Consider the following 13848-nt stretch of genomic DNA (forward strand, 5'->3'; position numbering starts at 1 on the left):
GTGGTCTGCTGCCTGGCAGCCCCTGATCTCTTATAGGGGGCTATGATATGCCACCAATGATATTAATACAATAGAGGGGGGGGGGGGGGCACACACTGGCCACCAATGATATTAATACTATAGAGGGGGGCTGCACACTGGCCACCAATGATATTACAATAGAGGGAGGGGGGGGCCTGCACTGGCCACCAATGAAATAAAAAAACTGGGGAGGGAGGGGGGTCTGCCCCCTGCTGCCTGGCAGCCCCTGATCTTTTATAGGGGGCTATGATATGCACAATTAACCCCTCAGGTGCAGCACCTGAGGGGTTAATTGTGCGGATCACAGCCCCCTGTAAGAGATCGGGTGCTGCCAGGCAGCAGTCATGTACAGTTCGTAGTATATTCTAACTAGAAGCGTCCCCATCACTATGGGAACGCCTCTGTGTTAGAATATACTGTCGGATATGAGTTTCACGATCTAACTCATATCCGACAGTATATTCTAACATAGAGGCTTTCCCATGGTGATGGGGACACTTCAAGTTAAAATATACCATCGGATTGGAGAAAACTCCGATCCGATGGTATAATAGGGACTCCTGACTTTACATTGAAAGTCAATGGGGGACGGATCAGTTTGAAATTGCACCATATTGTGTCAACGTCAAACGGATCCGTCCCTATTGACTTGCATTGTAATTCAGGATGGATCCGTTTGGCTCCGCACGGCCAGACGGACACCAAAACGACTTTTTTCATGTCCGTGGATCCTCCAAAAATCAAGGAAGACCCACGGACGAAAAAACGGTCACGGATCACGGACCAACGGAACCCCGTTTTGCGGACCGTGAAAAAATACTGTCGTGTGCAGGAGGCCTAATAGAAATGCCTTTTCTTGTTCGTGGCCTTGGACAATAATTGACAGGTTTTATTTTTTTTCAATGGGTCTGTGTACATGAGCGTTTTCTTTTTTCACAAATCAGTTCTGTGGTGCGTGAAACGCGGCATGTTCTATACTTTGCGTTTTTCACGCAGCACTGACCCCATAGAAGTGAATGGAGCTTCAGTGAAAAAACACATTGCATCCGGAAGAGAGTGCACATGCAATGCATTTTTCACTGATGGTTGCTAAGAGATGTTGTTCGTAAACCTTCAGTTTTTTTATCACGAGCATGAAAAACGCATCAAAACACATTGCACTCGCGCGGAAAAAAAACCCTGAACACAGTTGCAGACAAAACTGACTGAACTTGCTTGCAAAATGGTGCAAGTTTCACTGAACGCACCCGGACCTAATCCGTCACGCTCCAGGCAATACCCGACTCCGGGCGCAGCAATGGTTTGGCCCTGCAGCATGTATGTTTGGAACCACTGGAATAAGCCGTCCATTATTACACATAACTACACATCCAAAATGAATAAATCACACTCACAGTAGACTGCCGTTCTAGTCACTTTAATCTTGGCATTAAAAAATTATTTCTGTTCATAGAAATGGAAAGTATGACAAAGCACATGCTGCTTAGCAAAAATTACTGGACATTACCCCTTGGCATCACTTATGGCACAGCTTACATACACTTTTTACATTTCTTTTGCACTGACATTTATATGCAAAGGCAAAAATATTGCATTAAGGCACTGAAGGAATGTTACCGTCTTTTCCCATTTTTTTTTTCCTATGATTTTTTCCCCCCAGTAAAATGTATCATACAAGAATGGTAAAGCTTCTAAACAAGAGGAAAAAAATCTGCTTCTTTACTACAGCTTGCAGGCACGTGTGCGGCATACATGGCCGATATGAGTACTAGTAGAGTAACAGCTACAGGTTTTCCTCAAACACATAAAAAACGACTAGTGATACAGAATATATTTAATTCACACAGGCAATAACACACTTTGCCTCGTCAAGCTACACTGTGGCATCGGCAGACAAGCTGAAAACCATGCAAATAGAGCATATGCCAGTGTGTATCTTAATGCGGCAACAGAGGAAGTGACATTGCGGCATGATCGGCTACAGCGGAGCGGGTCACATCACTTCATAGCCGCTGCGGATTCCCTTCATTAGACAGCAGGCAAAGATGATGCCCAAGATCTGAAAGAAGAATTGAAAGTGTTGATGCAACTTAAAATTGGGTGCGTATCGCGTAAATAGTCAAAGACAAATAACCATTTGACTCGCTGGACAGGTCATCAGTATGTCATCAGTGGGGGTCCGACACCAGGGACCCCCGCAGATCAGCTGTTTGAGAAGGTACCAGCGCTACTGTGAGCACCGCCGTCTTCTCTCAGCTTTTCCTAGGCCACTGACGACACGTTAATCGGTCACGTGGCCTAGGAGCAGCTCAGCCCCATGGAGGTGAATGGGGTTGCGCGCGCGATGCCAAGCACAACCACTATACAATGTACGGCGCTGTGCTTGGTGAGCTGCAAGAAGGCAGCAGCGCTCACAGGGGCGCCTGTGCCTTCTTAAACATCGGATTGGTGGATAACCTATCTTGAGGATTAAAATTTCGGAAGACCCTATTAAAGAAGCAAGCCATCTTCAGGTCTGTTTCTTCTATAAGACACTGTTTGTGCAAAAGGGCCGCTCCTCAGCTGAGCGTCCCACCATATCCCTAGGTCAGCTGTGCGACAGACAAGTTGTAAGGTTCTGCTTCTCCATGATATCTTTTGGGCACAGTGTACCCCTTGACTTGGCTCTCAGATTGTGCCGATAAGGGGGCATGGGTACTCACCTCAAAGAATGCAATACCCAAAGCAACTCCAGCTACAATGGCTATGTTTTTCCTAAGAAGGTCTTCTAGTTTGTTCACACAACCCTGTGTAAGGAAAGGTTACAGGAATTCAGAGTAAATAATCAGTTGTTCACTCCGTGTATAGCAAACAGATACAGATTTTTTTATTGTACCTCCTACCTATATTAGGAGTCACCAAGTGTTTCCGGGATTAGGAAAAAAGCTTTTCTACAGGTCTCAGAAAATGGATACGACTAAATAATTGATAATCTAAAGGTGATTAAATACCAAGAAGCTTAATAAATTCCACCTAAGGCCTGTTCTACACTGCCGTTATGAGTTCCGACAGAGAATCAGAATGGCCGGGATTCAGCAGGACAAAAACTTCTGCACAACAGAATCCTCGCACATTTGCCAGGTAGTGGCTGGATCTTCATCTGACCCCATTTTAGTCAATATGGCCTGTTGGCAATGCCGGATCCAAAGAGCACCAGCAGAGTGAAACAGGCGCAACAATGGTGGAGAATAAAATAAAACAGAGGTTTACCTCAGGGATACAACTCTGCACAATTTTAAGTGTTATGTTGCATTTGTAATTTTGGAAATAAAAGTTTAAATTAAATTATCTCTAAAATGTGGAAGCTACTGTTCATAGACACATCTGAGTCACATTATTATGACCACTTTTGACGTCGGCAGAAGGAAGTCCCATGTCGTGAGCCGACTTGGTGGGCATATAAGGTGTTCAGTAGGCTGTCTGCAGACACAGCCCTCGATGCGGTCATGAGTAAAAGGGGCGATTTACAAAGAGGATTATTGATTGGCTCTTGGGCTAAGAGTGGCAGTATTTCTGAACGGTTAACGTGCTGCTGTGATGAAAGTGTAATGAGAGTGGACAAATGGCACCATAGAAAATGAGAGACGTGGAAACTGCAGGGCACCATGTGCCATTGATGTGAAAGGTGAAAGTCGGCTACAAAGATGTGAGGGCGAACTGACACTACAGCAAGGCGGCTCACCATCAAAATGAACCAGGGGGCTGCCAGAGGTGTCTAAAACAGTTCAGCGAACCCTAATGTATACAGAAGCAGATGGAGCACCTCTGCTCACAAAACTGCATCTGCAGAAAAGGCTTCATTTTCACAGCAGTATTCGAATTTGACCTCCACTGACTGGCAAAGGGTTGTCTTCTCCAACAAGTCACGTTTTCAGCTTCATCTAAAGGATGGACAATGGTGTATCAGGCGAGAAACATCAGAGAACAAACACCCTGCAACCAAAGGCTGGAAGAACACTAGCTGGTGGAGGCAGTGTTATGGTCTGGTGAAGGTTTCCGTGGCATTCTCTGGGCCCACTCATCAACCCAATTGAGGGCATCTGAAGGATCGTTGTGTTTGCTCTATGGATCCTGCCCCATGCACCCTCCAGCAGCTGTGGGATGCACCTGTGACAACCTACCAGGACCGTCTAGCTCCTGTCTGTGCTGCACACGGTGGTTACTCTGGATATTACCTGGTGGTCTTATTAATGTGACTCAGCTGTGGAGAATTAAAAAGTGTAATATTCCAACTCGGGTTCTAGATCATTAAAAAAAAAAAAAAAGTCTTCAGGTGTGAACGAGTAACCTTAACCCCTTTCCACCCCGGAGGTTTTTTAGTTTTTCCGTTTTGCACTCCCTGCCTTCCCAGAGCCATAACTTTTTTTATTTGTGTGTTCACATGTTTTTTGCAGGACAAGTTGTACTTTCCAACGCCACCATTTAATATTGCATACGATGTAGTGGGAAGCGGAAAAAAATGGGTTGAAATTGCAAAAACCAAAAAAAAAAAAAAAACTTCCACCACAGTTGTACAGTTTTTTTTCTTCTTTATTTATGACGTGATAAAACTGACCACTTTTATCCTACAGGTCAGTACGGATCCGGCGAAACCTTACATGTATATTTTTTCTTGTGTTTTGATAGTGATAAAATTATTTTAAAAAAAGTGGGGAGGGGGGGGGGGGGCGAATACATTGAACTTTTCATTAATTCTGGGGTGTGTATGACTTTTTGATCACTTATTTAATTTAGTAGAAAATTAAGCGGCCAAAAACAGCGAATCGGCCATTTTTATGCTTTTTGCCGTATGGGGAATATATTTTTATACTATGGCCGTTTTCGCACATGATTTTTTATTTTTTTTTTATTTTGGGAAAAGGAGGGCGATTTGAATTTTTATGTTTTTGTTTTTTTTACTTTTAGGCTACTTTCACACTTTTTTGTTTTGGACATACACTTGTATAAAACAGAAATCAGTGTACATTAGCAGCATTAAATCACACAGGATAAATATCCACAGGTCTGTCACATTATAATACATATAACTTGCAATAAAAACTCCCAAGCTGTAAAAAAAGAGGGTAATAAATCACAGCCCACAGTCAGTATATATAAGTGCAAAGTGCCACAGCTATTTTATCAGAATGACATAGGGAAGATAAATGCAGTCAAGATAAATACAGACCAAGACAGTCCTGGTCTGTGATTCTATATTACATGCTGTTCTGAGTCTAGTTTTGGGTTAATACTTGCAGTTAGTCTGGACAGCAATATACCGGGCGTTTATTCGCTTTGCGATTTGGCTGTACTTTCAAACTTGCGGCAGAGGATTCCGGCAGGCAGTTCCATTGCTTGAACTGCCTTCCTGATCAGGCAAGCTGTATGCAAACGCATGTACTTTTTCTGACTGATCAGGCATTTTTCAGACTGATCAGGATCCTGATCAGTCAGAAAAATGCATTGCAATACCGGATCCGTTTTTCCGTTGGCATCAGGCAAAACGGATCCGGTATTTATTTTTTTCACTTTTTTTCCACGCATGCGCAGACCGGAAGGACGGATCCAGCATTCCGGTATTTTGAATTACTAATACATTCCTATGGGAAAAATGCCGGATCCGGCATTCAGGCATGTCTTCAGGTTTTTTTCGCCGGAGACAAAACCGTAGCATGCTACGGTTTTCTCTTTTGCCTGATCAGTCAAAATGACTGCATGGGGATATGCCTGATCAGTTCTTTTCCGGTATAGAGCCCCTGTGACGGAACTCTATGCCGGAAAAGAGTATTACACTCACCGGTAATCCGGTTTCCTGGAAGTCTCCATGACACCAAGTCCTGAGATTGACTTCCTTCTGATTGGACAGGAAATACACAGAGAGGTTAAAACCCCCACCCCCTCCTCACATCACCAGTGTATTTTAACGAAGAACCCCAGGATGAAAGGATAATAGCTAATAGCAGAAAAAAAGGGTGGGATGTATGTGGTGTCATGGAGACTTCCAGGAAACCGGATTACCGGTGAGTGTAATACTCTTTTCCCCAGTCGTCTCCATGACACCAAGTCCTGAGACAATATCAAAGATACAATTAGGGGGGGACAACTGCCGACAGGACCTTACGTCCAAATCTTAGGTCGTCATTAGCAGCTACATCTAGTCTGTAGTGCTTAGTGAAAGTATGAACTCTTTTCCATGTTGCTGCCCTGCAAATCTGTTGTAAGGAGGCTGAGGCTTTTTCCGCCCAGGAGGCAGCCATGCCTCTCGTAGAATGTGCTTTTAGGGAAGCAGGGACGTCTTTTCCCTGAGCTTTATATGCTTCGGAGATTGCCATCTTAATCCATCTGGAGATGGAACTTTTTGCCGCTCTCTTCCCTTTGTTAGGACCTGAAAATTGGACAAACAGATTTTTGTCTTTTCTCCAAAGGCTGGTAGCTTCCAGGTACTTTAAGACCGCTCTCCGGACATCTAATGTGTGGTAAGTGATTTCTTGAACGTTTTTCGGATCGTCACAGAACGAGGGGAGAACAATGTCCTGAGACCTATGGAAGGTCGAGACTACCTTGGGGAGGAAAGTCGGATCTAATTTGAAAACTAATTTGTCCTCAAATATTGCAAGGAATGGTTCTTGGATGGACAAGGCCTGCAGCTCACAGACCCTTCTGGCTGAGGTTATTGCCACCAGAAAAATCGTTTTAATGGTAAGCCATCTGATGTGGATAGAGTCCAGAGGTTCGAATGGATCGGAGGTTAGACCCCCTAGTACCGTATTAAGGTTCCATGGTGGCACCATGTTTCTAATTGTAGGTCTGATCCTATCTGCTGCCTTAAGGAATCTGGATATCCAGGGATGTTCCGTTAGCTTGGTATTATATAGTGCTCCTAAAGCCGATACCTGGACCCTAAGGGTATTGGGGGATAGACCTAAATCTAGCCCTTCTTGAAGAAAATCCAGGATTAGTGAGATGTTGGCTCTAAACTGGTTGAAGGAGGTCCCAGACCAATCAGCAAATTTCTTCCATATTTTTTGGTACTTGTCGTTGGTACTCTGTTTCCTGCTAAGGAGTAAGGTGTTCACTACTTTTTTTGATAGACCAAAGTTTAATAAAGTTGGATTCTTCAGAATCCAGGCTGTTAACTTTAGTATTTTCAGGTCTGGGTGAGAAATGGGCCCCTGACTTAGAAGGTCCGGCCTCTGAGGTAGAAGGGGAGGAGCTTCCACGCTGAGGGCTTTCAAGAGGGAGAACCAACTTCTCTTGGGCCAGAAGGGGGTTATCAGGATTAGTGTACACTTTTCTTTTAGGAACTTCTGTAACACTCTGGGGATAAGCGGAAATGGGGGGAAGGCGTAGACTAAGTTTGTTGTCCAACTCTGGTTGAGGGCGTCTACTGCCCGAGGATGATCCCTGGGGTTGAGGGAGAAGAACTGGTTTAGCTGATGATTTCTCCTGGATGCAAACAGGTCTATCGTCGGCCTGCCCCATTTCTTTGTGATTAAATGGAAGGCTTCTGGAGCTAACATCCATTCCCCTGGGTCTAGTCTGTGCCGGCTTAGGTAATCGGCCTGAATGTTTAAAACTCCCTTCAGATGAACCGCTGAAAGAGATTGAATGTTGCCTTCTGCCCAGGAAAAGATTTTGTTTGCCAGGTTCTGTAGCAGGCGATGCCTTGTGCCTCCCTGGTGTTGGATAAAGGCCACGGCTGTAGCGTTGTCAGAGTAGACTAGGACGTGACGACCCTTTGCCAGCTGACTTGTGTGTTTCAGTGCTTCCCACACTGCCCTCAGCTCCTTGAAATTTGAGGATTGCTGGCTCACGTAATTCCCCCATGTTCCCTGGTAGGAGTTCCCCTGGACGACCGCTCCCCACCCGTGGAGGCTGGCATCTGTTGTGATGACTAGAGGGAGATCTTGTGCCCAGAAAATCCAGTTTTCTAGGTTCGAATTGCTGAGCCACCAAGTTAGTGATTTTTTGGTCTCTGCATCTAAGAATATTTTCCTCTCTAGGGTTAATTGCGATCTGTTCCATTTGTCTAAGATGAATTTCTGGAATGGTCTTAGATGGAACTGTGCCCAGGCAACTGCTGGAATGCAAGCGGACAGACTCCCTAGTACCTTCATGGCCTGTCTTATTGAACAGAATTTCTCCTTCTTGAACTTCCTCAAAGCTGTCTGAAGTTTTACTATCTTTTGAGGTGGTAGAAAGGATCTTTGGGAGACTGTGTCTAGAGTAATGCCCAGAAAAACTTTCCGTTTGGATGGGATTAAATCCGATTTTTTCCAATTGATGAGCCAACCTAGGCTCTGTAGATGATCCAGGACTAACCCGAGATGGATTCCCATGGTCTCTATGTTGTCCGCCACTACCAGTAGGTCGTCCAGATAGGGGATCACACAAATTGCCTTTTCTCTCAAGGTTGTCAAGGCTTCCGCCATTATTTTGGTAAAAACCCTTGGGGCAGAAGAGATCCCGAAGGGGAGACACCTGAACTGGAAATGCTGAAAGTTTCCCTCCAATTCTATTGCGAACCTTAGGAATTCCCTTGATGACCTGTGAATTGGGACGTGATAATAGGCGTCGCTTAAATCTATTGTGGCCATCACTGCATCCTTTTTTAAGAGTTTCACTGCTGACTTCAGGGTCTCCATTTAGAATTTTTGATATCTTACGTATTTGTTTAGATGTTTCAGATTTATAATTACCCTGGATTTCCCGTTTGGTTTCTTTATAATGAAGAGGCGGGAATAGAATCCCAGTCCTGTCTGATTTTTCGGGACGGGCTCTATGGCGTCCAAGGTTAATAGGTTTTTTATGTCGTTTTTTAAAGTCGCAGTTTGAGATGGGGGAAGGGTAGTGATCACATATTTCTGTGGAGGGGAAGAGAGAAGATCTATCAGATAACCCTCTTGTATAATACTTAAGATCCACCGGCTGTTTGTTACATGCTCCCAAGATCTTAGAAAGGAGCTGAGTCTTCCCCCCACTGGTATGGCGTCATTGTTTGTTGTTGGATGAGGAGGCTTCGGCCCGATTTGGGTTGAAGAGGAAGCTTCTCCCCCTGCCTCCTTTCGCATAGCTCCACCTCCCAGTCTTCCCTTTATCTTTTTTATTTTCGGGTTGAAAAAAATCGGTCACGAAAGGGCTGCCTTTTTTGTTTATATCTTTCCTCTGGAAACCCTCTTTTTATTTGTCGCGTTGTCTAGGATTTTATCTAGATCTTCTCCGAAAACGTACTGACCGTGGAAGGGGAGTGCGATTAATTTATTTTTAGATGTGATATCTCCTGACCACGCTTTAAGCCATAGTGCCCTTCTCGCTGTATTTGAGAGAACAGCTGTACGGGCGGACAGTTTAACTGATTCAGCAGCTGCGTTTGCTAGAAAGGAGGTTGCCATCTTTAATAGAGGCAAGCTCTCTAGAATTTGATCCCGTGGTGTCTTATTGACCAGATGTATCTCTAGCTGGTCTAGCCAAAGGTTCAGTGTTCTGGCCACACATGTGGAGGCAACGCCCGGTTTGAGAAGGGCCGCCGTAGTCTCCCAGGTCTTTCGCAAGAGACTCTCCGCTTTCCTGTCTAGAGGATCTTTCAATTGTGCTGAGTCTTCAAACGGTAGGGCCGTATGTTTTGCTACCTTGGCCACTGGCGCGTCTACTTTGGGAATGGTCTCCCAATGCGTACAGTCCTCTTGGCTAAAGGGGTAGCGCCTCTTAATTCCTCTTGGGATAAAGGATCCTTTATCCGGTTTTTCCCATTCAGACCTAATTAATTTTTGGACACTATCAGGGACTGGAAAAACGGCCTTCTTCCTTTCACCTAGACCCCCAAAAATTTCTTGCTGGGTAGACCTAGGGGTTTTAGGCATCTCCATCTGAATGGTGGCCCTGATAAGTTCATCAATATCTTCAGGATTGAACAGGAAGCGCTTATATTCGCCCTCTTCATCTGAAGATGCCGGGTGTTTTTGGACAGATTCGGAGTCTGAGACCGCCAGCCCCTCAGAGTCGGAATCCAGGATAAGTGATTTAACACTACGGGCGTCCTGAGTGGGGGGAACTTTGGGGGGGAGTAGGTTCTCTGGTAGTTAAGGCTAGCTGAACCTCTTCTTTTACCACTTTTCTAATGTCTTCAATTAGACTAGAAGACTCAGACTTGATGACACTGGCAGTACATTCTTTACACAGGGGCTTGGATCCAGTGTTAGACAATCTTTTGCAGCAAATACCACATTTTCTAGTTTTTTTGGCTGCAGAAGCCGAATCCTTTTCTCCCTGAAATGGTAAGGGAGGAAAGGATGATCAGACTGAACCCCCCATACAAGGCATGTACCTGAGAACAGGTTACTCACTGTCCCAGGGTTTGATGCAGGCTCGGTTCCAGAGCCCGGCGTGAGGGGGGTGCTCATCTTGACTCCCGACCGCTTCAGAGATGCTTCACCAAAATATGTGAGCCGCGCTATGCAGGGCGCAGTTACACAGGTCCTGAGCGTTTTTATAGTGTCTCCATGTGCTTCTCATGCTGCAGGACCTGTGGCGCATGTTGATGACGTCAGCGCGCTTAGCTCCGCCCCCGGCGTCTGACGTCATCCGCCGTGTTCCTCCTTCCCTCTGCATCAAGCCCTCCGGGACCGCCGCAGAGGGAATCTTCGCTGGGGCACTACCTATGTGCCCGAGCCCAGGCCTAACCAAACGGAGGAGGGAGAGCTGCACTGCAGATCCGACCTCGGCCCAGATGAAAAAAAAATATAACTCCAGGTGAGCCCAAACGAGCTCCGTGCACCTCTCCTGCTTCCTATCCTGATGGGACAGGAAAAAACACTGGTGATGTGAGGAGGGGGTGGGGGTTTTAACCTCTGTGTTTTTCCTCTCCAATCAGAAGGAAGTCAATCTCAGGACTTGGTGTCATGGAGACGACTGGGGAAAAGAAAAACGCTAGTGTGAAAGTACCCTTAAACACTTATTTCTTTCTTTATTTTTTTACACTTTTTTTATAGTTCCTATAGGGAACTATAACAAGCAATCATTAGATTGCTATTCTCATAGACCCCAATGCACTAGCATTGGTATCTATGAGAAAATGTATTGTTCCCTGTGGAGCCCTATTACAGGCAAGTGCTCCATAGGAAATAACATGCAGCAGCCTCCTGTCATTCACAAAGACAGGGGGCTGCTGCACACACGCTCCGGCTACTCCGATTGCCGCACTTGGACGCTGGAGCATCGCCGGAAGGATTGACCACGGGATCTGAGAGGTTAAATGTCCGCGATCGGCATTACTGCCGCTTGCGGACATTAGCCGCGGGTGTCTGCTATAAGAAACACCTATGGCACCCACTCAGGATATACTATATATCTGTACACATGGCACCCACTGCTGTATATACTATATATCTGTACACAGTGCATCTATTACACCTCGTACCTCACATGTCATCACAGGTCCTGGCAGATGTACCTTTCAAACCTGGGATCTACACTATTTTTGGTGCAGTTCCTTTGCTAGATCCTGCAGGACCTGTGATGTTGAAGATGATGTAATCACAGGTCCTGACAGATGCACTGTTCTAACCTGGGAACTACACTTTACACTGTGCAGTTCCCTTACAGGACCTGTGATGACATTATCAAAGGTCCTTTAGCTTTAGGAAGATAGACGGGGGCAATTAGGGGGCGGGGCCTCTCCTCCACTGCGGGCCGCCCTTCCTCACGGGCCCCATAGCAGCTGCATGGTCTGCCTATATGGTAGGTAGGCCACAGCCATTTGGCACGACTGCAAAAGATAGCCCCATTTGCAGATTGCGGACTTACTGAAGTCAATGAAGGCTGCACATGGCCAGTGTCCGTTTTTTGCAGAATGGGGCCTTAAGCTAGGCAGACACACTAGATCAGGGGTGGCCAACCTTACATACACAAAGAGCCAAAAAACAACAACATATGACTACCAGGAGCCACAAGCTATACAATTACACATGAGTCACTGTATTTTTCGCCGTATAAGATGCACCTAGGTTTTCACAAAGAAAAATAAGATAAAATAAATATTTTTCATCCGATCTGAGGTCTGCTAAAATATTTTTTTATTTTTCATTAGCAGAGAGAAAAAAAAAAAAAAAAAAAAAAAAATTTATATATATATATATTTTTCATCAGACCTCAGATCAGACTCCTAAATGAGATCCCTAATCTGACCTACAATAAGATCCCCAAACCTCCAAAAATAAGACCCCCAATGCTTGGATCAGGCAACACAAATCAGACTCCCAGTGTCAGACCCTCAGTGCTCAGATCTCCCCCCCCCCCCCCCCCCATGCTCAGACCTGACCAACCCATGCTCAAACAAGACCCACATGATCAGATCTCTCTCCCCCCCCCCCCATGCTCAAATCTGAACCCTCATGCTCCAATCATCCCACTCATGCTCAGATCAGACCCCCATTGTCTAGCTCAGGACCCCCCCCCCCCCATGCTCAGATCAGAACCTCCCATGCCAAGATCAGACCACCCAATGCTCAGTTCTATAATTTAAAAAATATATCTTCCCTCCTGATCAGGCACTGGGCTCCTGCTCTTCACTGTGACCTGATGAGCACAATGTCAGGTCATAGTCTGTGTCTCCACATACTACGTTCTCACACTGTGTGCATCAGGACGTAGTGGAGAGTGAGCTGGAGCTACAGAGCCCGATCAGGAAGAGAGATCGGAGCATGGGGTGGAGAGTGAGCCGCCTGACTGCTTCCTGGCTCCACAGCTAGAGCCGCACTGTGGAGCAAGAGCCACGGGTTGGCCACCCCTGCACTAGATAAAATGGGGTTTTCTATCCCCCACTGACAAGACATCGGGGATAGGTTTGGATCTGTTAGATTTCAAGCCAGATCCTTCGTTTCCATGGGAGATAAGCAGTTACCTAAGGGGTCTGGCATTTGCTTATTCCCTCTCCCCCATTAAAAAGCTTGCACACTATGCATTTTTATAGATTTTTGAGGAAAATAAGAAAAAATTTCTTTTTTTTAACCAAAAGGTGTGCTTTTGAACTAATGGTGGTCTGTGGATGACGCACTGTTATGGGGGGGGGGGGGGGGGGGGGGGGGGAGATCTGTGGATGACGCACTGTTATGGGGGGGGGGGGATCTGTGGATGACGCACTGTTATGGGGGATGTGTGGATGATACACTACTACGGGGGATGTAGCATCATATATAATGGGGGTCACTATTCGCACAGGGACAATATACTGTGACACATATGATACTGTGACCAGCATAAGATGATCTTATGCTGGTCACAGTATCATATGTGTCACAGTATATTGTCCCTGTGCGAATAGTGACCCCCATTACATCACAGTAGACTTATATATATATATATATATTTTTAATGGCTCTGCTTTCTTCTATAACAGTACTCACTATAAAAGCAGCAGTCCGGCCAGCACGTGACGTCACTCAGTCAGTCACGCTCCTGCCAGCTTCATTAATGAAGTGGGAGGAGCATGACTGAGTGAGTGACGTCACGCGCCGGCTGGACCGCACACACACACTACATTTCAAGTGCAGTCTGGTAAACCATGGCTTGCGTGACCAAAACTCACTGCATCTAAAGTGCGGTGAGTTCCTGCCAGACCATGGGTCTAATGTCCTGTATTCACAGCATCATTTCAGTACAGGACCCATAGACCCACACTCGGACTGGTACATCACGCTATGCCATAGTGAAAGGACTGGTCTAAGGTGGATGGTCCGATTTCTTTATTTCAGTACAAAAGGGAATGCATCTAAAATAATCCACTGAATAGCCATTCCAAATTCATTCAAGCTT

At 45.6% G+C, this 13848-nt stretch overlaps 1 protein-coding gene across 1 annotated transcript in view; it reads right to left on the minus strand.

The window, feature by feature from the left end:
- Positions 1-1422: 1422 nt before the first annotated feature.
- CD63 (CD63 molecule) overlaps positions 1423-13848 on the minus strand; it is a 44549-nt gene continuing 32123 nt past the window's right edge. Inside the window, exons 7-8 of the mRNA XM_040425550.1 lie at positions 2724-2807; positions 1423-2080 (exon numbers count right to left, since the gene is read on the minus strand). Coding sequence (XP_040281484.1) covers positions 2015-2080; positions 2724-2807 — 150 coding nt within the window. The 3' untranslated portion in view covers positions 1423-2014. The remainder of the gene's footprint in view (positions 2081-2723; positions 2808-13848) is intronic.

This window comes from Bufo bufo, chromosome 3 (assembly GCF_905171765.1).
Source record: "Bufo bufo chromosome 3, aBufBuf1.1, whole genome shotgun sequence".
Classification (NCBI taxonomy): domain Eukaryota; kingdom Metazoa; phylum Chordata; class Amphibia; order Anura; family Bufonidae; genus Bufo; species Bufo bufo.